General features: G+C 41.0%; 1 protein-coding gene across 1 annotated transcript in view; it reads left to right on the top strand.

The window, feature by feature from the left end:
- The window catches only part of LOC139823231 (kinesin-like protein KIF19), a 97568-nt gene extending 71641 nt beyond the window's left edge, over nucleotides 1-25927 (top strand). The window contains exons 8-9 of the mRNA XM_071795614.1: nucleotides 25639-25814; nucleotides 25914-25927. Of these exons, the coding sequence (XP_071651715.1) occupies nucleotides 25639-25814; nucleotides 25914-25927 (190 nt within the window). The remainder of the gene's footprint in view (nucleotides 1-25638; nucleotides 25815-25913) is intronic.
- The last annotated feature ends 503 nt before the right edge of the window (nucleotides 25928-26430 follow it).

Below are 26430 nucleotides of genomic sequence, written 5' to 3'. Positions count from 1 at the left end.
GCACGAGCCTGAGTTTCGGGCCCGTCGACACTGTGGGATATACCCATGACCAAGATAAAGAGAGATCTGCCCGGACCTCCATCCCTGGCCAAGGCGAGCTCTTGGCGAGAGAAAAGCTCGCCCCTTCCCTAGGCCCACCCCCGAGGGAAGGGGCCCAGGGAAAGAGCGCAAGTACGTTGAACACACCAACGACGAAGGACGACCAACCGCGCCCCGTAGCCACGAAGAGGCTCATGGCTCCCATTGCGTAGCAATGGGACCAGAGCCCCAAACAGCGGTAAGCGGCGAGCCACGGCCGACCAACCCCCGGAGGACCCCACAGCACACAACAATGGGCACCCTGAAAAACAAAATATACCGACAAAAACGGAAAAAACAAACACGCTTGCAAGAAACCGCGGCGCCCCAGGCGACCCCAGAGGACGACGAGCGCCGACCGCCCCCGGACCACCACTCCCCCCCGGGAATCCGGGAACGTCATCGAAGTGACGCACCGGACCCTAAGAGGGAAACAGCCCGAAGACGGCCGGCGTCCGCCCCCTCCCCAGAAAACGCCGAGACTGACCCGCGAAACGCACGCCGCAAGTAAGAAGACCACTTAATCTAGCGCAAGGTACGCAATACCGCAATTAACAAGGTTTCAAAGAAACAGAATTCAAAAATATCAAGGGGGGAGATCGTCATCTCCAACCGCATCAGCAACGATAAGACCCTGTTGTCTATTTCTTTCGTCTTCTTTCTTTCGCCGCAAGATCCTTTCGGCGAAGGCGGAAAAGACGCTCCATGCCTCGCGAGAGTCACAAACACTTCCAACAACGGCGGCCAAAGATAAGTCCCGACCAACGACCGCCGTCAGCTCCGCACGCTCAAAAGTCCAAAAAGTACACTCCGAAAGAGTGTGTTCTGGGGAGTCCTCGGCGCTGTTACAGTATCTACATATCGGGGTTTCCTCCTTCCCAATCCTGTGGAGGAAAACCCCGAAACAACCATGACCAGTTAAGAACTGTGTGATACGATAGGTTAAGAAGCCCGATCGTCGATCGAGCTAAGACTCTAAATTCGGCGCAATCGCATCCCGCGTTCTCCTTCCGGGAAGATTCTAACATGTAAGGTAGTCAGCCCATTCCCTCCTAAGCGCCAACTATTCCACCGCTCGCTCCGCTGCCGGTGAGTCCACGATGTATGTACCAAGGTCCTTCAGTTCATGGAGATGAACTGTAAATATATTCGTTTGAGGTATGCGGCATATAGTTGTACCGGTGGTATCCTTGAAAGCAAAGAAGCGGCCTCGTAGGAGATCGTTCTGTAGGCCATCACGGTACGCTGGGCGGTAAGATCGCGAGGCGTAAAATCCTTTGCTTATTTTCCGAGCCAGAAAGTTCATCAGACCAGATGGGGGCAGCGTAGAGAATGATGGACATCACTACGCTGTAGTACAGCCTCCGCTTGCTTTCAATAGGGCCCCTCAGGGTTAGGGAGGATGTCACAAGTGATCTGCTTACTCTGTTAACTTTGTCAGCAATATACTTAAAATGAGTATTGAACAACCATTGTTTATCAATATATACCCCTAAGTATTTCGTTGAGTTCATAATTCTAATCTTCACTCCCTCGAACTTCAGGAATGAGTTAGGAGGGGCGCGACCGAAAAACATGGCCTCTGACTTGGATCAAGATACGCGGAGGCTAAGCGAACAAATGTTAATAAGAATCCGCGTAAGACATTTCTCGAGTAGGGCGCATGCGGCGTCAAAGTCATTTTCAACGACGATCAGCAGGGTGTCGTCGGCATAGCAAATAAGGTGGCATCCTTCGAAAATCAAAGTTCTCAACACATAGTCGTACGCAAGGTTTCAGAGCAACGGGCCCAATACGGAGCCTTGTGGAACCCCCCTGTTAACGCGTCTAGTACGACGTCCGTTGCGCGTTACGAATCTAATCTTTCTATCGGAAAGATAGGCCTCAATTATCCTGCGGAGATATTTAGGAAAACCCTTTACTCGGAGGACTCTTCTTATAGCTGATAAAACGATAGAATTAAATGCGTTCTCGATGTTGAGAGAAAAAGCAAGAGCGACTTTTCCATTCTTTCGGGCCTCAGTAATGATCTTTTTGACGAGAAATAGTGCGTCAGAGTCGTCGAACGGATCCGCCGAAAGCCGAATTGGTTATCCGAGCGGTTGGAAGAAGGGTTCTCATTCATGAATTTATCAACTCTATCCGCAATGATACGTTTGAAAGTCTTCTTAACTTTGTTGAGAAGACATATCGGTCGCGCTTTTGGAGTTTCGCCAAAGGGAGGTATTTCCCTCTTGGGGATCAGTACGCAGTCAGAAACCTTCCAACTCGGAGGGAAGATGCCGTATTTCGTGTAAATGTTGTAGCACTGCACCAACCTTTGTTTCATGACTAATGGTAGTTTCTTTAGCGTAGTGGCCAACGTTTTTCTTCGAATCTATGACCCTAACGACCTCTTCCAACGTAATCGGAGTTCTTCCCTCCTCACAGTCGCCCAAGTCGACCGGCCTCAGCGCATTGCCATATAGGAATAGTTTATCTAGAAATTGGTTAAGGATATCCGGTTCCAAGGTAATGGTTAGACCAGGCGTAGATCTTCGAAGCCGGTTAAGAACAATCTTGTAAGGGAGACCCCAGGGATCGTCGTCCAGGATCTCGATTAGTTCTTGCCAAGACTTGGACTTGGCCCTGCGAATTTCCAACTTGAGTTCGCGGTTGGCTAAGATGAAAGCCGCTCTTTTTTGTGCCAGAATTTGAGGCGTGGTCCTGTTACGACCTCGAGACCAGGCCCTTCTAGCCGCTACAACTGTTCTCCTAAGGCGCGCGATTTCCTGGCTCCACTAGTATGTTTTAGGTCCAGATTTACGGTCGTTTATACGAGGAACCGCAGCTTTGCATGCGTTTGCGACACACAAATGTATCCACTTATCAGGCTTGGCGCGGATCATGCGTACTCCTCGTCTAAGGGAGTGACCGCGCAGGTCCACTGTAGCACCAAACCTAACCTAACCTAACCTCATTTCGCGCGAAAAGTATGCGTGGAGGCAGTACCTGGGAGGAGCTTTACCTCCAAACAAACTAACCTAACCCAACCCAATTGTTGTGTGCCTTGCAAAGTACATGCGTGAACTTTTCACGCGTGGAAAGTTGTAAATCCATGTGGCACCTCGTTTCGCGCGAAAAGTGTATGCGTGGAGACAGTAGAGTCCGCCCCCCTGCGGGGAGCTCCACATGTTTTAAATTAGACACATACTGTGCCTTACAAAGTACATGCGTGAACTTTTCACGCGTGGAAAGTTGTAAACCCATGTGGCATCTCGTTTCGCGCGAAAAGTGTATGCGTGGAGGCAGTAGGTTCAGCCCCTCATGCGTGAACAAAGTTGTTAGATTAGGTTAGGTTAGTTTAGGTGCCACATAATCGGAGTCCGTCGATGGGCACGATGGAGGACGGACGTGCCTCTGCGTGCTCCGTCTTAAGTGTGCGAATCTAACTTGTAATTGGCTCAGTTCGTCGGAAATTTTGACCTGTGGTGATGCGCGCTAAACTCTTATACCGATCTACGTATTTTTCTTGTGCTTTCATCCCAAGATTTTGAATATATTTATAATTTTAAGTCTTGTACGGGCAACGCCCATATATGAACGTGCACTATGGCCTCCGCCTCGTGTCACTTAAGTTCGTTTAAATATATTTGAGATCCGTGTAGCATCACTGCAGATCGCATTCGTCGAGTATATTTTGCGTTATTGTGTATTACGCCATACATACATCTTGGTATATTTTTACGAGATTACTTGGAAATCTCCGTTTCAAATATCCTGCGCCACACACTACAAGGCCTTATGGCGGCTCTGCCTACTTATTCCGAGATGTCGATATCTGGCCATATGTACTTACGTTTGATCTCGTTGGATGCTTGGTAGATGTAATGGATAATATAATTAGGTATAGTTAAACGGCCTGATTGGCAAGTTTTTTTTTTTTTTTTTTTTTATTAAGCATAACACAACGACGTTACGACCACTATTTTGGGTCACACGACGGTCTCATCTATATATATACATGTAATTTTACCAAACGAACTGCGCGCCGATTATTTGTCGGACTTAAAACACAGTAATTGTTAGAATTAAAAACCCTTTCCTTCCAGAATTAAATCGACTCGATTTAATTATCTAAATACTGTAAAGAAAATTTTTGTAAAGAATAAATACTGTAAAGAAAACCGGCTATTGCGATAAATATTACCACATGCCTCGGTAGTCGAATTGGTACGACGCCCTACACGGAATGAGGGAGGTTCCAGGTTCGAACCCTGGCTGAGGTAATATTTTTCGCAATAAATTTTCTTTACAGTATTTAGATAATTAAATCGAGTCGATTTAATTCTGGAAGGGAAGGGTTTTTAATTCTAACAATTACTGTGTTTTAAGTCCGACAAATAATCGGCGCGCAGTTCGTTTGGTAAAATTACAGTATTGTGACGTGACAAGTCGCGTCTCCTTCCCGGACGGGCTCGGCCGAGGGGAATTCGGGGATGCCTCCTCGTTAGAGCGAGAGGGGGGGGCGGTTGCGTATATTAATTGGTCTAATTAGATATTAAGTTTTAAGGGATTGCGGTGGTGACCGGACTTCATCTGTAAACGGCCGGGGGCCGCAACGAGGAAGGGCAGAAGATTAACGGAGACGGCCAGGGGACATGGCGAGAAGTCGGGTCGCCCGGACCTCCCCGCAAGTGCGTGAGCGTCGCCGGCCGGAATACACCCCGCACTCGGTCGCAACCACGGCAGTATAACGATCGGAAGACCCCGGGTCACCCCCGATGAAATGCGGACGAGGGTGCCGAGGAGCGGCCCAGGGAAAGGAACAGCCCTGGGGCCGTCACCCCGAGGGGATGCCGGGTGGACGGGGCCGAGGCCCGGCCAGCCTGACCCCGAACGCCGACTCGATCATCGCGGCCCGGACAGCCGGTTGAATCGAAGAGCCCGCGCCGAATCGGAGGTGATTGCAGCGGCGCCGCCGGAAAGGGAGGCGCGCGAGAAGCTGAGGCGCCGACGAGAGCGCCCTGGAGTTGGAGTGGCGCCCCGGAAGGAGCGGCGCACGTGCGGCCTAGGCGCAGGAAGCGCTAGGATCGGCAATCCGGTCGAGCGACGCGCACAGCGCAGGCGCGGGGAACCGGCGCGATCCCGGCAGGCTATCGTTTCCGACACTGTCGTGCCGGCTAGCGAGCCTAGAGGATCTCCCGGATTTCGAGCTGCCCGGACTACCGAAGGGACGACGCATTGTAAGGTCACCACTCTGGCGTCCCCGCGTTAAGACAAAGAGGGTTCGCTCGAGGCATCGGCCCATGGCACACGTTGGTTACCGGAGTGCCGCAGGATACCTGTGGACAGATTCAGAGCGTGCGATACCTTGCGCTTGCATTAAACTAGAGTCGGGTGGAAATAGTGCCAGGGCCTTGCCGAGAGTGAGCTCTCTAATGCGTAGAGACATTTGTGCCCTCCCCGCGAGCACCGCCACGGCCGACAGTCGCGTGGCGTAGAGATGTGTGAATCGAAGTAATCGTGTCGCGTTTATGTAGCGTCTCGTCGAATTCATGTAAGTAATTGTATCGCGTTCTTCGTAGTCGTGTCGCGTTCCATTGTGATAGAGTTTATGTTCGTAATCGTGTCGCGTTTTGGCCATATTAACGAGAGTGATAATGAGAGTGAGGTCTTGCGTGGCGATAACGAGAGAGCGAGTTGTGCGGGTAACGGCGAGCCGCGAGTGGTCAGGTAATTTGAAGGGCACTCGCCCTCGTATTTGAGTAACGTATCCGGGCCCTCGAGGACGGCGAATATTGTGTTTGGCGGGACGGAAAGATCGACGGGATCGGCGCGGGGCCGCGGAATCTCCGTGCTTGCGAGAGAATTCGGGATTCGCGTGGCAAGCCGCGGGATCGTCCGCGATACGTGTCCTTATTTCGTGTTCGGGGGCAATCGCCGGCCAGCGTGGTCGACTCGGCGAGATCGCCCATACTTTTGCGTCGTGCGGAATCGAAGTGGCCCGGGTGCGCGTTGAGAGAGCAACCGAAGGTGCGGCGAGCCGGTTCGTCGGCCTCGGGCGTAAGTTCGTTGTGAGTTTGAAGCCAGGTACCGCGATACCTGAGTCGGAATCGTAATTAATTCTGTTAAGCGTTCGTGTGTCCGTCTGCGTCTATCTGTTGCGTTGAGAACTTCGCGTGCTTTAGTCTACAGTGTTTCATAGTCGACATTACCTGCGTGCACTTATTGCGTCTGCGGCATTCGTGCGTCGCCTAGCCGACATTGTTGCGGTAATACGAGACTCAGATCGATTATACCTACACCTTGATATTACCTGACTAAATATATATTTTGTTATTATTATTTATTTTCTTGTGAGTGTGATTAATGTGTGACGTCCCTCTCCGAATTCCCTGAAAAAAGCCCTACGTCCTGAGGTATTGCCGGGAATATCGCGTCAGACATATTAGAGTACGGTGGTGCGATCCGTCGCACCTGGCGCCCAATCTTTTGGTGTCGGAATTAGTTGTGCGTGCTGCCAATCCTCGATAGCCCTCCACCGGATTGCGAGACCGGGGGAAAAAGCGTCGCAGTATATATATAGATGAGACCGTCGTGTGACCCAAAATAGTGGTCGTAACGTCGTTGTGTTATGCTTAATAAAAAAAAAAAAAAACTTGCCAGTCAGGCCGTTTACTATACCTAATTATTTCATCACTGGCGATCAACTTTTATTGAATATTGATACACCTGGCCTAGTAAGGTGTGTCCCTACGGAAGGAAGGTTTTTATACGAAGATCGTTTCATGTCGCCTGAGAAAGACGTTTCAAACTATTATTAACCGCTATTGCGATAAATATTGCCACATGCTCGGTAGTCGAATTGGTACGACGCCCTACACGGAATGAGGGAGGTTCCAGTTCGAACCCTGGCTGAGGTAAGGGAGACCGGGGCTAAGCCGACAGCGGGGCAAACTTGACACTAGGCTTTTTGCCAATTTAAATCTATCGTAGAAACTTGCCTTTGCTACGTAAGTGCGTTTTATGTGCCAGTATTATCAACGGAATTTGGTAACATTCTGAGTTATAGTGTAATTTTTAACGCGACATAAGTGTTTTTGATAGTGAAAAGTAATTTTTCTGATCTCTCAAAAATGTATACTCTTTCATCGAGCTTTACTCTTGCGAATCTACCGCTAAGTAATTTTGATGGGAAATTCGATGCTTTATACGAATCCGATAATAATTTTTGCATATTTTCAAAATTTATATATTTTTGGAGTAACAAAAGTAAAAAACGACGTTTGGGGCTAAGTCGACACGACGCCACCGGGGCAAAGACGACACTAACCTAAAGTGACATTATCGCAAAAAGGTCACTGTTTCGTCCGATTCCGATGACGATTTAAGGAACATCTGTTGCGTGTGTTCGGAAAACATTTCATTAGCTTCTAATAACAAACAATGCATCTTATGCAACCGTATGGCTCATGACGAATGTGTGCGCACATCTGATCGCGAGTTTACGTGTATAAATTGTTTTTCAGACAGTTCAGAAAAAGATAATTAAAAGTTTAATCTTTTTTTTCTCATTATTTTAAATAATTGTTTACTTTATTCCGACTTTTTGTTTCTAATACACAATGTCTTTTCATTTATAAACAATGTATTTTTATTTTTAAGCAATAAAAAAATAAGTTCCAGATCAAATTGTGTCGATCAAACAAAGTGTTGAGTTTGCCCCGGCGCGGCGGGGTGTGTCGAGTTCGCCCCGTCATTTTTCAATTCAAAAATTTGTCTTCGCGTCACTTTTCCTTTCCTGGCGGCAAAACAAAACGACGTACAGTAAAACTTCCTGAATCAATTTTGTACCTGAAGAAACACTTTTAAATATATATCATTGAATTTGCCTAAAAATTTTAATTAAATATTAAAAATTGCCTTTGAAAAAATAGTGTCGGCTTAGCCCCGGTCTCCCCTAATTTTTCGCAATAAATTTTCTTTACAGTAATTAGATAATTAAATCGAGTCGATTTAACTTTGGAAGGGAAGGGTTTTTAATTCTAACAATTTCTGTGTTTTAAGTCCGACAAATAATCGGCGCGCAGTTCGTTTGGTAAAATTACATGTATATATATAGATGAGACCGTCGTGTGACCCAAAATAGTGGTCGTAACGTCGTTGTGTTATGCTTAATAAAAAAAAAAAAAAAAACTTGCCAGTCAGGCCGTTTAACTATACCTAATTATTTCATCACTGGCGATCAACTTTTATTGAATAGATAATATAATTGATGATAATATATTATTGATAGCCTCCGGTGAGGCCATTTTAATTCATGTGTGTGTGCCGTGTTAACTAACTTGTCGTCTTTTTCTATGTTACCGCCTCATGGCTCACGAGAATCTATTTTAAAATGGCGGTATTAGAGCATAAATTCTTGAGGGGTCTTCTGCCTAGTACAGATAGCTGATTTTTATTTTTGATCATAATGGTAAAGATATCTTGTATGGCCTCATGCACGTGAAGTTCAATCTCTCGCCAAGATGGCCGACTTTTCGTTTTTAGTCGAGTGTCGTGTGCTGTACATGGAGACATCTTGTTATGAACTCCTTACACACGATTCGGGAATTAATGTTTAATATCAGGAGATACTCGCGCGTCGCGTCTCACGCCGTGGACGTTGTGCCTCCGGATGCCGCATCGATTGACTCCTTCACGTGCTCTCCGCCTGAGCAACATTTCTCGCGTGTACAGATTGAGCATAAAAATTTGTATAAACAATCATATTTGTGCGGAATTTATTATTGCAAAAATCTTATGTTCGACGTTTCTCCCCTGACATTCGATATATGTTATTAGTGTCGGGAGATATCTAGTGCTTGAGAGCTTTAGTTGAATAAGGTTAAGGCAACCTAATGCTTATACATAATTTATTGATGACACATTGATTATTTCGTATTTACAACTAAGTTGATTATGCACTACGAAGTACTTTGTATTGCGTCTATCTGAAAGTATAGTGCACAAATTTCTGTGTTAGTGCAGTTTTGATTGTAACTTGCACTGAAATGTTGATAAGTTATACACTGATTGAATTTCTATTGAATAATTGTTGATACTGCCCTTCGTCTGGGACAGTGATGTTTCTCTGCACATACGCATGTGTAGACTTGCGTCTAGCCTACATATAACCTCCAAACGGGCTTAGTTCTGCCAGATGTGAAACACTGACCTCCTGATTTGCCGGGTCGTCTTTGTTGGATTATCTCAAAACATAGCACGACTGCCTGAGGGAGCGGTATCTAGGTTACATCTTGCCGTTTGCGTATTGCATACCGATTGATATCTGATATTTGAAAATAAATATTATGTCTTATCCTACGTGAAGGTGGTGGATTATTTTTGAATGTATATAACTCTTTGTTTTATGTACAGTGTTTATTGCAAATGACCTGAATATGATCCACTTTATTTTTCGTTATAGAGACGATATCTGCTGGACTTATGTCCTGTGATGTATGTAATCATCAATCATCATTGAAATAATGTTTTGATAATTCTATATCTTGCAATACCAGAACGCGAATGTACATTTATTAATATTTGTATAAATAGTGCGGTTAACATCTTGTTATTACATATATCATTAATATTACAACTTAAATAACTTACAACCTCTTTTCGAAGCTTATATTAAGGAGATAGATGCTTTGAGCTCTATCTGCAATGAAAGTGTTGGATCAGACTACTGTTATTAACTAATGTTATTTGCAATAAATGTTGCTTTGTCTATTATAATATTTATATATATGTGCACATATTACACATGATTATGTCTAGACCTCTTCGTGTTAATGTTACTCCTAGTTGCTTATATTATCTATATTTTTGTACACCTATCCACTCCAGATCCCACTTGTGCAATACGGTAAGTGACAAACTGTTAACGAGTTAACTAAGCTACACATTTGTTTACTCGCTTTCGAGGTTAGATTACCTTTGACACGCGCGAGCGTTATTCCGATACTATGACTAGGAATCACATGATGTGAAACTCGTTGCTTTATATCTGGACATTTTCTGCCTTAAGGCGGCCTTACATGCACATAGAAATCATATGGTGATTATACGAATTTTCCCTACTGAAAAAAATCACGTCACGAAATCACGTCATTAAATTACATCACGAAATCACGTAACAAAATTACGTAATTAATGACATAATTAATCACGTAACGGATTGTTCCAAATCGATACGTGATTTTAAAAATCACGCAATTTAAAAAATTACGTAATGCTGGGAAACACATTTTTTTTTTAATCTGGATAAAGTTATATAGGAACTACAAAGTTTGTTTAATTGCTTCTTCGTCGTAACTTATGCATGTAAAACATGATTTAAGCAACATAAGTAGTTCTAAATAAAAAATCAATACTGTATATTAATTATATTGTCTATAATTTTATTTTTGAGTTAACTTTTTAAGTATATAAGTGAGTATAAAAGTGCATAAGTATAAGTATATAAGTGAGTATATCAATATATAATAATATAATAAAATAAATAGCATAGACAACTTAGATATATGTTATGGTAACGTTAACAAGGTTAACATTGGTAATATGATAACACTAAACTTAATCACTATCCGATAATGATTCACTGGAATTTGAATCATTGCTACTTTGTGAAGAACTTGATGAATTGGGCGATGTTGGACGTCAATGACGTTTTCTTTGTTTTCCTTCTTCTTCTGCAAAAGATTTTTAACATTATTATTATTAAGGTGTTTTTAATTTTTTATTAGTAACTTTTAGAATATATTGTTTTCTAATTTTTTGTATTTATTTATTGAAACACTTTGTTTTAAAAAATCTAGACTGTTAAGATCTAGCATGTTAATTAAAAATGTTTATTATTTTTTATAATCATTTATGCTAACAAAAATGTTTAAAAATATTAAAATTTTTTATTTAATTCAATATCTTATATTTTACATGTAAACACAACTATATTACAAATTATTTTTTTAAGTATCTTTTTACTGTTAAAGAGTTCTTTAACTGTGTATAAAGTAATGAGAAAAATATCAATTATTAAAAGAAAAAGTACTATACTTTAAAGATTAATTCTATTATGTAGTTACTTGTTTTTATAAATTTTTATGAATATATCAATCTATAAACACATATTTTCCATTAAAAAATACAAAAAAATATTACCTTTAAACATATAAAAATTATTTGTCTATTGTTGTTTAAAAAGTATTGACAAGCAGGTATGACGAGAATTCTTGAGTAGGTGAGCGATAGAAAGAGAGTTCCTTTTAAGAAAATTTCGTTTTTATTGTATGTAGTTTTTTCTAAAAATATGCCAACGTAAAACGAATTGATATGAACTAAAGAGTTTTTACGTGAATATAAACAAACAAATCAGTAATCAGTCCTAAAGATAGAATAGAGAATAAACTAAAAAGAGTCAAATTTTACAGGACGGAATCAAAGTATCTAAATTACTGACTGAGAATGAGAGTCCGAAACGTATTTGAATGTAATGCTGCTGACAAAAAAAAAGATAGAAAAATGAAAAAGGGGGCCCTCTCTGCATGAATGTCTATCAGATCGATTCTTGGGCTAGAATTTTAGGCCAGAGCCACAAGAACAAAATGCAGATCTCAGATCTGAAAACGAAAATGAACCTAGCAGAGGCCCTTGTACTTTGACGACCAATGTCGATCTTCAATATGGCGTCTTAAGATTCGGAATCTATCAAAGGCCCCGCTCATGGGATTAGATCTCTCGCCTCGATCTTCCCTCACGGACGCTAGTCGTTGCAGCTCTCCTTTTCCTGCTGATGAGTCCACTCCTTGGTCATCTGAATCTTGCTCGGTCAGAGTCCAAAACCTTTGCAGTTGTCAAGATGAATCCGAAAGAAGGGCAAAGAATCGACTCGTCCGAAAGATCGCATGCAACTGCGGTTATGACACCTGAGCGCTCCCACCTCTTTCTTCTCTTGTCCTGAACAAGGTGGGGGCGCTCAGGTGTCATGGCCGCAGTTGCTTGCGATCTTTCGGACGAGTCGATTCTCTGCCCCTCTTTCGGATTCATCTTGACAACAGCAAAGGTTTTGGACTTTGACCGAGCGAGATTCAGATGACCAAGGAGTGGACTCATCAGCAGGAAAAGGAGAGCTGCAACGACTAACGTCCGTGAGGGAAGATCGAGGCGAGAGATCTAATCCCATGAGCGGGGCCTTTGATAGATTCCGAATCTTAAGACGCCATATCGAAGATCGACATTGGTCGTCAAAGTACAAGGGCCTCTGCTAGGTTCATTCTCGTTTTCAGATCTGAGATCTGCATTTTGTTCTTGTGGCTCTGGCCTAAAATTCTAGCCCAAGAACCGATCTGATAGACATTCATCCAGAGGGCCCCCTTTTTCATTTTTCTATCTTTCTTTTTTTCGTCAGCAGCATTACATTTAAATATGTTTCGGACTCTCATTCTCAGTAATTTAGATACTTTGATTCCGTCCTGTAAGATCTGACTCTTTTTAGTTTATTCTCTATTCTATCTTTAGGACTGATTACTGATTTGTTTGTTTATATTCACGTAAAAACTCTTTAGTTTATATCAATTTGTTTTACGTTGGCATATTTTTAGAAAGAATTACATACAATAAAGACGAAATTTTCTTAAAAAGAACTGTCTTTCTATTGCTCACGTACTCAAGAATTCTCGTCATACCTGCTGTGTTTGTCAATACTTTTTAAACAACAATAAACAAATAATTTTTATATGTTTAAAGGTAATATTTTTTGTATTTTTTAATGGAAAATATGTGTTTATAGATTGATATATTCATAAAAATTTATAAAAACAAGTAACTTAATGGAATTAATCTTTAAAGTATAGTACTTTTTCTTTTAATATATGATATTTTTCTCATTGCTTTATACACAGTTAAAGAACTCTTTAACAGTAAAAAGATACTTAAAAAAATAGTTTGTAATATAGTTGTGTATACATGTAAAATATAAGATATTGAATTAAATAAAAATTTTAATATTTTTAAACATTTGTTAGCATAGATGATTATAAAAAATAATAAACATTTTTAATTAACATGCTAGATCTTAACAGTCTAGATTTTTTAAAACAAAGTCTTTCAACAAATAAATACAAAAAATTAGAAAACAATATATTCTAAAAGTTACTATTAAAAAATTAAAAACACCTTAATAATAATAATGTTAAAAATGTTTTGCAGAAGAAGAAGAAAAACAAAGAAAACGTCATTGACGCCCAACATCGCCCAATTCATCAAGTTCTTCACAAAGTAGCAATGATTCAAATTCCAGTGAATCATTAACGGATAGTGATTAAGTTTAGTGTTACCATATTACCAATGTTAAAATGAGTTAACCTTGTTAACGTTACCATAACATATATCTAAGTTGTCTATGTTATATATGCTATTTATTTTATTATATTATTATATATTGATATACTCACTTATATATACTTATACTTATGCACTTTTATACTCACTTATATACTTAAAAGTTGACTCATAAAAATAAAATTATAGACAATATATATAATTAATATACAGTATTGATTTCTTATTTAGAACCACTTATTTTGCTTAAATTATGTTTTACATGCATAAGTTACGACGAAGAAGCAATTAAACAAACTTTGTAGTTCCTCTATATAACTTTATCCAGATTAAAAAAAAAGTGTTTCCCAGCATTACGTAATTTTTTAAATTACGTGATTTTTAAAATCACGTACCGATTTAGAACAATCCGTTACATAATTAATTATGTCATTAATTACGTAATTTCGTTACGTGATTTTGTGATGTAATTTCATGACGTGATTTCGTGACGTGATTTTTTTCAGTAGGGTCACTTGTGTATTAGGCATATTTTGAACATTAAATATTTAAAATTTAATTTTATTTAATCATAAATTCGTGTGATTCTTAAGTCTAACAATGGTTAATGTTGTTTATAGTTTTTTATAGTTTTAAATCTTGTATGTACATTGCCTGGAATTCTAATCAAAATAATCTAAAAAATAAATAAATAAAAAAAATGAAAATAAATAAAATAAAATAAGGAAAAAAGATAGTAAAATGGAGGAAAAAAAAAGATTATAACTTACAATTTATGACAGGCAATTATATTAGATTAGACTAGATTCGACTGAATTGAATTAAATTATGCTAATTCAGATTAAAAATTTAATATGTATTATAAATGGTTAGTATATTTACTCTGGATTTTGTTTTTGATTAACTGAATTTACAAGAGTCTCCTGGTGTGGATCTCTCTTGACCATATATAATACAGCACTGCTGTCTACTATGTTGTTTTCAAATTTTGACCTGCTTTTGTGCGTTTTAAATCACTATTGTTATATTGCGTACGGGCTCGCCTTCTATGAGCAACCTCTTCAGCTTACCCCTTGCGTTATCCCGCTCACGCTGCGCAGGGCTGGCTTGAATAACATAACTTAACATCTTTTATCGTAATACACCTTTGGACAAGGCGTACTTAGTGTGAGCTGTCCTAGGGTACACTTTGGACGGAGTGCACCCGAATTTAAATTCGTCCTAGGAGAAGGGCACCCCGATAAAAAACCAACAAACATATGGATGTACAACAACTCGAAAGAAAACCTACCATCCCAGGGGGGTCGGATACCCAGAGGTCGGCGCGGGGGGATACAGTCCCAGTGCCCCCCGTGTCGTTGGACCTCGGTCCAGAATCAAGCGATGTGCTTGGCAAACAGAAAGAATTGGACGTAGGTGATAGTATAACCACCGAAGAGGCCAATTTACGTCCGGAGTGGACGATAAATAAAATAGCCACTGATCAACGACGAGGATCTACGGAGCTTGATCCTGCTGTTGCTTTGGCAAGGAAAATAGTTTATTCGGACCATTTGGATCGTCCTGCTTCTCCAGTTTATGAAACGGATCGTGGTAACGAAGCAGACGATGATGAAGAATTTGCTCCTTTCAACGTGGGAACCAAACAAGGACACAATGTGGATGATAGAAAGTCCACACATAATCGGAGCGTGAGGACCTCAGTTGGAGATTCAATAGTTATAGACAATGATTCGGATGTAAAGAAAACCACGAGGATAATGATGAGGTCAAAGAGAAAGGCGGAGACGTCCCCTTTCTCCCAAGGTTCGGTGGGGACATTTCACTCTCCGGGCTGTGGGTCTCTTAAAAAGCCTAGGAAGTCCCGAATCAAACCGAGAGATCCAGCTCGGTCGCCGGTCTCCCTGGATGGCCGAACTAGGATGGAGATCGTACCACCGGAGGAGCTGAATAATTTAGACACTAAAAAACTATCGGACCTTACCTCGGACACTCTCGAAAAAATCGAGATGATTCGGTCGGAAAGCAATAGCCTCAAGGGATCGTTGAGTGGCTCCGTCAAGCGTGGTCTGCTCAACATTTCCGAGGTGTGTTCTATCCTTTTTAACAGATTGGAGTCAACTGGAGATACTACTGGAGATACTTCTTCTCTGAGAGCTCAAAACCTTGAGCTCTTAGCGCAACTACGAGCCCTCAAACGGGAGGAAGAGAGGAATAAGAGAGAACAATCATTAATTAAGGAAGAAAATGCTATGCTAAAAAAGGAGATGGACGCCCTCCGAGAGCGTCTCACTAGGCTCGAAAAGGCTTCGCCGACCTCGATCACCTTGGACCCCCGTTATGCTGACTTACAGGAGGAAAATAATAAATTAAGAAATGAACTGGAAGCCCGTTGTACTTCTTTGGACTTTCCCGCACCCGTGTCCCGTCCTCCTCGGAGAGGGACGGCGCCTTCCTCTCCTCTTAAGGAACTTTCTGATATGGAGCAACGTCATACGCGATCCGAGTTTCCTCCACTTGCTCGGACAAGGCCTAATGTCCTTAGCAATCGGCTACTAAAGGAAAATGATCAGATTTTTTCCAGTGAATCCGGCACAGATTCCCGTACAGGAAGGAAATATATCGCGAAAAAGATCCCCCGTGGCGGTCCAATCAGGTCTAAGACCCCTCTGGATCGCAACGCTGAGACACCTGAGAGGAAGCGTGCCGGTTTTTCTGGAGCCGCCTATGCTTCAAGCGAGAGGGAGGAGCTTGACCAGAAACTGCTCCAGATTAATGGTCAGATGGAACTTCTTGCCGATCAGAGACGTTAATTGAAAGCGAGACTAGCGGCACATTTGGATGATTCTCCCGTGGAGGAAATTACTAAGGATAATCGGAGGGTTCAAAATTCTGAAAATGTGGATAGTGGTACGGGACGAATGGCTCGTCGACCCCCCACATCCACGAACACAGCGACTCCCGGTGTCGATAGAGTCGTCCGTGAAGCCCCTCGCCGTAGACCTCCAAGTTCCGCGGCGATTATGATTACTAGCATGGACTCAAAAACTTCGTATGCGGATCTCTTGAAGAAGGCAAGAGACAATATCAAGTTGGATTCTCTTGGTATAGAGAGGTCAAAGGTTCGATGTGGAATAAACAACGGGCTGATCATCGAAATTCCTGGAGAGGACGGTGCCGCTAAGGCAGATGAATTATCTAGAAAGCTGAAAGAGGTTCTTGGGAGCTCGGCCGCTCGCGTCAATAATAGACCCACAACCATGGGCGAGCTGAGACTGTGGAATTTTGATGATTCCATTGACAAGTCCGAAATCCTGAACATCATTTCAAAAACAGGAAACTGCGATGAGGCCAGTATTAAGATTGGTAATATCAGACCATTACGTAACGGACTAAATTCCATCTGGGCCAAATGCCCATTGGCCTCTGCTATCAAGGTGAGCTCTACACGGAGAATTAATATTGGATGGACAATCGCTCGTGTTGAGCTTCTAGAATCTAAGCCGGTCCAGTGCTTTAAGTGCTGATGGTTTGGTCACGTAAAAAATACGTGTGCACACCCGGAGGACCGAACCGGGTCATGTTTTAAGTGTGGATCTCGGGAACACCGGATCGAGAATTGTTCTGCAGATCCCCACTGCGTGATCTGCGCAGACAGAGGCATACAACCCAACCATCGTCTGGGATCTTCTCCCACTTGTTTTAAAGATGCAATTTGAAGGCCGCGCGCCGATAACGCCGATTGACAAGCGCAATGACCACCTTCATTCAGGTCAACCTAAATAGGAGCAGAATAGCACAGGACTTGTTTCTACATCAGGCCGAGGAGCTGAGGGCTGCCGTGTGCGTGGTTTCCGAGCCAGCCCGCGCGCCCAGCTCTCAGCAATGGTTTAGCAGCTACAACGGCTTAGCTGCCGTGCACGTTAACCTTCGCATTACAGATTTCCCGGCGGTCCTGGTTGCGAAAGGACAGAATTCAGTTGTCGTAAAATTCGGTAGTACGTATATTGTGTCCTGTTATGTCTCGCCGAATATAAACAGCGCTGGCTACTCTAACTTCCTTGACGAGCTGTCCAATTTGTGCTTGTCTGCTGTAAATAATAGAATTCTCATTTGCGGAGATTTCAACGCCCACGCGCGTTTGTGGGGCTCCGCAGCTACGGACTTCAAGGGGGACCTCTTAGAGGAATGGTCCGCACACATGGACTTCAGACTCCTGAATGTGGGCAACAGACCTACTTTTGTTGGCTATCAGGGCCAATCTATTATAGACCTTACGTGGGCTTCTTCCGATTTGTCTGCCCGAGTGAGGGACTGGTCTATACGCGACGATATAACGTCATTATTAGACCACCTATACATTACTTTTTCCGTGTCTGAGTCCATCGCTAAGCCCTATAAACCTTCGCAACCTACTCGATGAAATTTCAAAGAAATGGATGTTGAGCTGTTTAAAGCTGCCGTCAAATGGAAATGCGCTGTCACTCCTGAAAATGAGGAGTTTTTCGCAAGTGTGTCACCCGATCGCTGGATACACGAATGCTTTTCCGACGCCTGTGCGGCTGCTGTACCTCGCCTTCGCGCGTCTGCGCGGGGACCTCCGGCATACTGGTGGAATGCGGAGATCGCATCGCTCCGCGAAGCGGCAAATAGGGCCAGAAGAGCTTGGACCCGAGGTCGACCCCGGGATTTGCCTGAGATATCGGAATACAAGAGGACGACGTATCTCCTTGCGAACGGGGAGCTCAAACGTGAAATCCGTATAGCTAAAAGCAAGGCTTGGCAGGAGTTGATTGCCACCTTGGACAATGATCCCTGGGGGCTCCCGTGTAGAGTTGTTCTAAATAAGCTGCGCAGATCCACTCCGGGTCTTACTGCCTCTCTTGAGCCCGATGTACTGCGAGAATTAATGGATAGGCTCTTCCCACCGGGTAATCCGCTTGTTCCGGTGGACCTTGGCGACTGTGAGGGGGATCGAGAACCTGTCACCACTGAGGAGGTCGCGCGGGCTATCGCGTCTAAAATTAACACCTCCACGGCCCCTGGCTCCGGATTTAGAGCTACGGTTCTTAAGAAGCTTCCCAAGACGATGCATGCCAGACTGGCTCAATGCTTCAACTTCTGCCTCAAGTACGGAACCAGAGAGAAACCTGAGAGAGGCCATCCCGGCGTTTTTCGTCAATTTTTGTGTGTCGCATTTTCCGACGCGCCGCCTGAGAAAGTGCAACTCAACTACGTCGTTTCGCTCAGTAACCGCACATGGTTTGCGTCCGTGCTAATGGTTCGTGTCCGAACTAGCCAGTTAGAGGGGATATGCTGCGGCCGCGGCGCACAGTGGAGCCGTTTGCGCGAATCGCGGAAAAAATTATGTTACTTGTAAAATATGCAATGAATGATCATAGAACCTTTCAATGTTGACTTATAAAAATTGCAAAAATATATATTTATTAAAAATTAATGATAGGAACAAGTATTTGATTGAAATTAAATAAAAATTCAATTTACATTTAATTTACGTATAAGAGCAAAGTAATTCTTGCGTCTCATTGCTTAAGTCTAAATTTTTTTAATGTGGTTTACTTCTTAAACTAGTTATTAACGGATCGGATGACACGAGCATCATATGCATAACATCTTCATTTGTAAACAGACGGCTACATTTTCTACTATGATTAAGTCGATATCGTTTATAGTCCTTATTTCTTGCCTCTTGAGCTTCTTCCGATAATGTTCCAACAGGTAACGCTGCATTTTCCGAGGCATTTTCTATAATTTCCTTACCGTGAAGAAGAATTTTATAAACGGTAATTGGCATAAAGTACCAAGAATATTTTTCAATAAATATTTCCGCTGCCTTGTACGCATAAGAACCGAATTTTTCTGAATTTATTTCTTCACCACAATTAATCGTTTGTAATATTGTGGAAAATCTTTTGATCAATTCCTCGCCAACTCCAGTTATTTCTGCTGTGATTTTTGGATCAGCAAAAAATCGTCGAGAAGTATTTCCGTCATTAGATGATCCGGAACCTTGTTTAACGATGTCTACCCTCAGTCCAAGTTTATTATAAAAAGCGTCTTGTATTCTGTTTTTTGTTTCTTCTTTTTGAACGCGTGTTTCTGGCGTTGTTGACCACTTCTTGAAAGACAAATTGTAGGCAATATGTAATATACATTCCATGAATTTGATTCGTGCGTGCAAGGGTGACATTCCTAATTTGAGTGCTTCTTTTCTTTGTTAGACCTTTTATTAATTTCTGTTAAGTTGTTCATTTGAGATGGTTTGGAACCGCAAATGAAGCACGAAGATGATGAAGGCGTGTGGGTTACAGCTTGAACTACCTTACCGTCTATCATCGTAAATATCATTTGATGATTTATTTTGAATGTGGTTCCGAACTTTTCTATTTCTGTTTCTCGTAATTGAGCAATTTCGTCATCTATACGTTGCTTTTCACTTTTTATTTTTTCAGCAGTTTCTTTTGTGTATTCAAATTGTATTGCTCTGCAATATCTCGTTGAATAAGGTCGATCATTATTCCAAATAATAATATTTTTATCGTAAAATGAAGTAAGACGTAAGGGCATCATCTGTGACTAGTTAGTGCCAATTGTTATAAAACTTTTGCAGCAACAATGCACTCGAAACAACAATTATCCGTTGCGTTCAGTCGAGTAATTGTGTCTGAAGTTAGTCGCTGAAGCGATTATCATAGCGAAATTTGCCGCGGTCAGAAGACCAACTGTTGAGTTGTCGTCTTATCGACACAGTTGGTCTTCTGACTTCTAACTTCAAACACAATTACTCGACTGAACGCAACGGATAATTGTTTCGAGTGCATTGTTGCTGCAAAAGTCTTTTATAACAATTGGCACTATTATTACTTCACATATTTGTAATTTTGCAATTGTTAAACAATTTAAGATCACTCTGCATAGTAAGGTGGGCAAGATATATTATTTTGATCATTATATACGCTTTGACCATTGTCCATAATTACATATTAACCATTGTCAAATATATAATCATAAATAACAATAAAATAATTTTATTCATTACTTATTATTTATTTAAAAAATAATGACAAATAAAAGTAATCATTAGTTTTTAATAAATAAGCGATAACTAAAAGCTTTATGAAGGTTATTCCTTATAATCATGATTTTGGCAATTTACGTCAACATTATCGTAAATGTTTACGTTATTTTGGTTTACCCAATTAAACATCCTTCAGAAGTTCCTTTCTCCTTTCAAGACATGAAAAGCTTTTCCATCTCCTATCAATAATTAGTCACAGATGATGCCCTTACGTCTTACTTCATTTTACGATAAAAATATTATTATTTGGAATAATGATCGACCTTATTCAACGAGATATTGCAGAGCAATACAATTTGAATACACAAAAGAAACTGCTGAAAAAATAAAAAGTGAAAAGCAACGTATAGATGACGAAATTGCTCAATTACGAGAAACAGAAATAGAAAAGTTCGGAACCACATTCAAAATAAATCATCAAATGATATTTACGATGATAGACGGTAAGGTAGTTCAAGCTGTAACCCACACGCCTTCATCATCTTCGTGCTTCATTTGCGGTTCCAAACCATCTCAAATGAACAACTTAACAGAAATTAATAAAAGGTCTAACAAAGAAAAGAAGCACTCAAATTAGGAATGTCACCCTTGCACGCACGAATCAAATTCATGGAATGTATATTACATATTGCCTACAATTTGTCTTTCAAGAAGTGGTCAACAACGCCAGAAACACGCGTTCAAAAAGAAGAAACAAAAAACAGAATACAAGACGCTTTTTATAATAAACTTGGACTGAGGGTAGACATCGTTAAACAAGGTTCCGGATCATCTAATGACGGAAATACTTCTCGACGATTTTTTGCTGATCCAAAAATCACAGCAGAAATAACTGGAGTTGGCGAGGAATTGATCAAAAGATTTTCCACAATATTACAAACGATTAATTGTGGTGAAGAAATAAATTCAGAAAAATTCGGTTCTTATGCGTACAAGGCAGCGGAAATATTTATTGAAAAATATTCTTGGTACTTTATGCCAATTACCGTTTATAAAATTCTTCTTCACGGTAAGGAAATTATAGAAAATGCCTCGGAAAATGCAGCGTTACCTGTTGGAACATTATCGGAAGAAGCTCAAGAGGCAAGAAATAAGGACTATAAACGATATCGACTTAATCATAGTAGAAAATGTAGCCGTCTGTTTACAAATGAAGATGTTATGCATATGATGCTCGTGTCATCCGATCCGTTAATAACTAGTTTAAGAAGTAAACCACATTAAAAAAATTTAGACTTAAGCGATGAGACGCAAGAATTACTTTGCTCTTATACGTAAATTAAATGTAAATTGAATTTTTATTTAATTTCAATCAAATACTTGTTCCTATCATTAATTTTTAATAAATATATACTTTTGCAATTTTTATAAGTCAACATTGAAAGGTTCTATGATCATTCATTGCATATTTTACAAGTAACATAATTTTTTCCGCGATTCGCGCAAACGGCTCCACTGTGCGCCGCGGCCGCAGCATATCCCTTCTAACTGGCTAGTTCGGACACGAACCATTAGCACGGACGCAAACCATGTGCGGTTACTGAGCGAAACGACGAAGTTGAGTTGCACTTTCTCAGGCGGCGCGTCGGAAAATGCGACACACAAAAATTGACGAAAAACGCCGGGATGGCCTCTCTCAGGTTTCTCTCTGACGGAACTCTCCCATCAAACTGGAAAGTCGCAGACTTCGTGCTCATACCAAAAGGGGAAGCCGTTCCCGGCGATATTCCGAAGGCTCGCCCCATCTGTCTTCTTGACGAGGTGGGGAAGACCTTCGAGCGGATAATAGCGAACCGCTTGAATGATCATATGGAACAGAACCCTGATAGTAGGAGAGCCGGCTGCACAAAACCCTCCCTCATCGAACATCCGGCTGAATTTTATTCGAATAGATAGCTTTTTTAGTGGTTAACCCTGTGCCGGGTTTTATATGCCCTGAAACTTGACCGAAGTGTTAAAAAAAGGGCCACTTCCGGTATGATTTTTTGAGATGAAACCCCCTCAAAGAACATCCGGCTGAAACTTGTGCCAATCGATTCAGGATGTCAAGCACATTGATAAAAAAATATGCTGCCACCCCCCACCTTGACAGGAACCATGGCAGCAACCCTTAAACGTGACATATTTTCGTACCGTACCTCCCTCACAGAACATCCGATTTTTTTTTTTTTGGAAATGTAGCTCGAACATTCCTGAACATAAAAAAACAATGCTGCCATCGCTGGCCTTGACCAAAAATTTTTGTGCCACCTGTAAGTCGCGCGACTTTTAGCTGCCAATTTGTAACGGGTCAATACTTCTCTCACAGAACATACGGGTAATCTCTTGCCATGTATTTAAATAGAAAATAAGACAATCTTTGACGAGAACGATCTTAAGAACCGACTATGAATACCGTCCATACTAGCGCGAAAATTCCCATCGAATATTTTGTGGAAAAAATAGTTTGTGATAAACAAGCTGCGCGTACATTGGTAGAGGTATGGAATGACACAAGGTAAGTTCACATAACAATCACGTATTTTTATTTATTTATTCTTTATTCTTATTCTTTTGTATTTAAAATCTTAAAAATAAGATATAAATCATAAATATAAATGGAATAAATTACTTTTACTTCGCCAGTTAAATGATAAACAACAATGAAAATATTAATCGACTCTACTGGCCATTATAATCGCCAAGACAATACGACCACGATTTGGTTCGATTATCGTCATGTAATCTTTGATACTTATATATCATTTAAATAATTAAATTTAGGGCGAAAAATATTACCTCAGCCAGGGCCAGTAGAGCTATGGTTCCACGAAGATCCAACTCCATTAAGAGTTGAATCTTCATAGAGCATAGAGCATAAGAGCATAATTAGTCATAGAGCATAATGATAGTGACGACGAGGACTATACTGTCGATTAGTTCCAACAGCAATAGCGATTAAAAAAAATCTCGTGATTTATATTTATGTTTTATATCTTACTTTTAAGATTTTAAATACAAAAAAATAAGAATAAAGAATAAATAAATAAAAATACGTGAATGTTATATGAACTTACCTTGTTTCATTCCATATCTCTACCAATGTACGCGCAGCTTGTTTATCACAAACTATTTTTTCCACAAAATATTCGACGGGAATTTTCGCGCTAGTATGGACAGTATTCATAGTCGGTTCTTAAGATCGTTCTCGTCAAAAATTGTCTTATTTTCTATTTAAATACATGGCAAGAGATTACCCGTATGTTCTGTGAGAGAAGTATTGACCCGTTACAAATTGGCAGCCAAAAGTCGCGCGACTTACGGGTGGCACAAAAATTTTTGGTCAAGGCCAGCGATGGCAGCATTGTTTTTTTATGTTTAGTAATGTTCGAGCTATATTTCCAAAAAAAAAAAAAAATCGTATGTTCTGTGAAGGAAGTATTGATCCGTTACAAATTGGCAGCTAAAAGTCGCGCGACTTACAGGTGGCACAAAAATTTTTGGTCAAGGCCAGCGATGGCAGCATTGTTTTTTTATGTTCAGGAATGTTCGAGCTACATTTCCAAAGAAAAAAAATCGGATGTTCTGTGAGGGAGGTACGGTACGAAAATATGTCACGTTTAAGAGTTGCTGCCATGGTTCCTGTCAAGGTGGGGGGTGGCAGCATATTTTTTTATCAATGTGCTTGACATCCTGAATCGATTGGCACAAGTTTCAGCCGGATGTTCTTTGAGGGGGTTTCATCTCAAAAAATCATACCGGAAGTGGCCCTTTTTTTAACACTTCGGTCAAGTTTCAGGGCATATAAAACCCGGCACAGGGTTAACCACTAAAAAAGCTATCTATTCAAATAAAATTCAGCCGGATGTTCGATGAGGGAGGGTTTTGTGCAGCCGGCTCTTGGACTAGCAGGGTAAAGTTACAATGGCATTTTCACTGGACATCGAAAATGCCTTTAATTCGGTCAAGCACCTCGCTATAAGAAGAGCTCTTCGGGTTAAGGGCTTCCGCCGATATCTTCGTCGCATCATCGACGATTATCTTACGACGATTATCCCTAGGGGGCTGGTGGCTCGGGGGCGGTCGGCGCTCGTCGCCCTTCCCCGCGCCTCGCTGGTTGCTGCCGCGGGGGTCATCATTCGTTTGGGGATCCCCGCCGTTGGGCCGCGAGGTCCTCCTGGGGTTGGTCGGCCGTGGCTTGCCGCTCGCTACTGTTTCGGGCTCCGACCCCACTGCTTAGCAGTGGGACTCGTCAGCCCTTTGTGGCGGCGATCTGTGGTCGGCCGTCCCCCGGGGGATTTCCGTCTCCCGCGGCGGGGTTTTTCCCCTCTTTCTGTTCTCGTGCCCTTCCCCTGGACCCCGGGTTCGCCCGGGGTCTAGGGAGGGGCGCGATCTTTCTCCCCAGCCGAGTATCTCGGCCTATTGTAGCGGACCCTGGGATCTGTGTTCGCTTTATGTTTGGTGCAGGGTCTATGTCCCTTACCGTTAGACGAGTGCGTGGACTCGCACTCGTGTTTTTGTCTATGTGGAACCCCTCTCCGGACAGAGGGGGTTCCTGTTTGTTTAGTTCGTGCACGTCCTAGTTCGTGTGCGTCGGTTATGAGTACCACCATTCAACTCCTCTTGTCAAGCGCTACAATATAGGGTATCACCCCCTTCCCGAGAGGGGGAGGGGGTTTGGGTAACCCTAACCCTTTTTTTATTTATTTTAAACTTCCGATTACCGCTAGTATTTTAAACAAAAATACAGTTTACTATATGAAATTTTTGGAAAAACATGATGGTTTTGAAATCTTACACATTACATAATGTAGAATTATTTTCAAATATAAAAACGATAAATACTTTAGGATATACAAACATAAAGGAAGACATGAGAAATCGTTCGATCACACACCACATATTTAATTATGTTCTAATTACTTTTGTCTAACAAATATAATAAAATTTATTACATTATTTCACCTATTTGTATTAACAAACACAAATACAAAAAAAATTTTTTAAATTGTCGATTTAAGGAAAACAAACTTGGTCTTCTAATTCTCCAGAAATTAGAAGGTTAATGTGACCTTAGACCTTAAATACATCGTTTAATTTAATTGATATGACAGGCGAAAGTTGATGGAACTGGACAGTCATCTTCTGAGTCTGAATATCGCTGCTGAACAGCAACATTCCATAATCTCGCATTGGGAATCAAGGAATAACAGTGTATACCGGAAATCACGAGATTCCAGTACATCTCGTCCTGGTACGGATTACCAAGTGGACGAAATAGATGATGCAGGTAAGCGAATATCGAGTTATTGTTATAATTTAAACCATGTTATAAATCATCATTTAAATTTTCTTATTAAGCATCATTTGGACAAAGATTCACTATTAGAATTAAAGGATTAATACCCAAAAGTTTTGAAAAGTTTTGAAAAGGTTTTTAGTTTATGTCAGTTCACACACATATTTATACATCTTTTGCAAGTAGATATTTTATATTTTCTATGTTAAATACTTTATTTAATGTAGAAAAATAAAATATAAAGATAATATAGGGTTTACCTTTGCTTATTTTTCAAACTTTCCAGGAAAATGTCTTGTTTATTACAGTCAAGTATTTTTTACAGTACATATTAATTAAAAGAAGCAATTTAAAAAATAATTAAATTATTTATTAAAATAATTAGAGAGAAAAATTGTTTTTCTGGTATTAGATAATAATTTTGGCATATTTATTACATTTAGTCTTTATTTAAAAAATTGATTTAAAAGAAAAACACCTGAAAAAATCTTAAAAAAGTCAGAAAATAAAATTTTAGAAAGAAAAAACCTTACCAAAAAATTATCAAAAAATCAAAAAACTAAAATTAAAACTTTATAGACGTTCATTTCATTGACTACAATTAACA

This window comes from Temnothorax longispinosus, chromosome 12 (assembly GCF_030848805.1).
Source record: "Temnothorax longispinosus isolate EJ_2023e chromosome 12, Tlon_JGU_v1, whole genome shotgun sequence".
NCBI lineage: Eukaryota > Metazoa > Arthropoda > Insecta > Hymenoptera > Formicidae > Temnothorax > Temnothorax longispinosus.
Note: the sequence above shows the minus strand (reverse complement) of the source record. Positions and strands in the feature narration are given on the sequence as shown.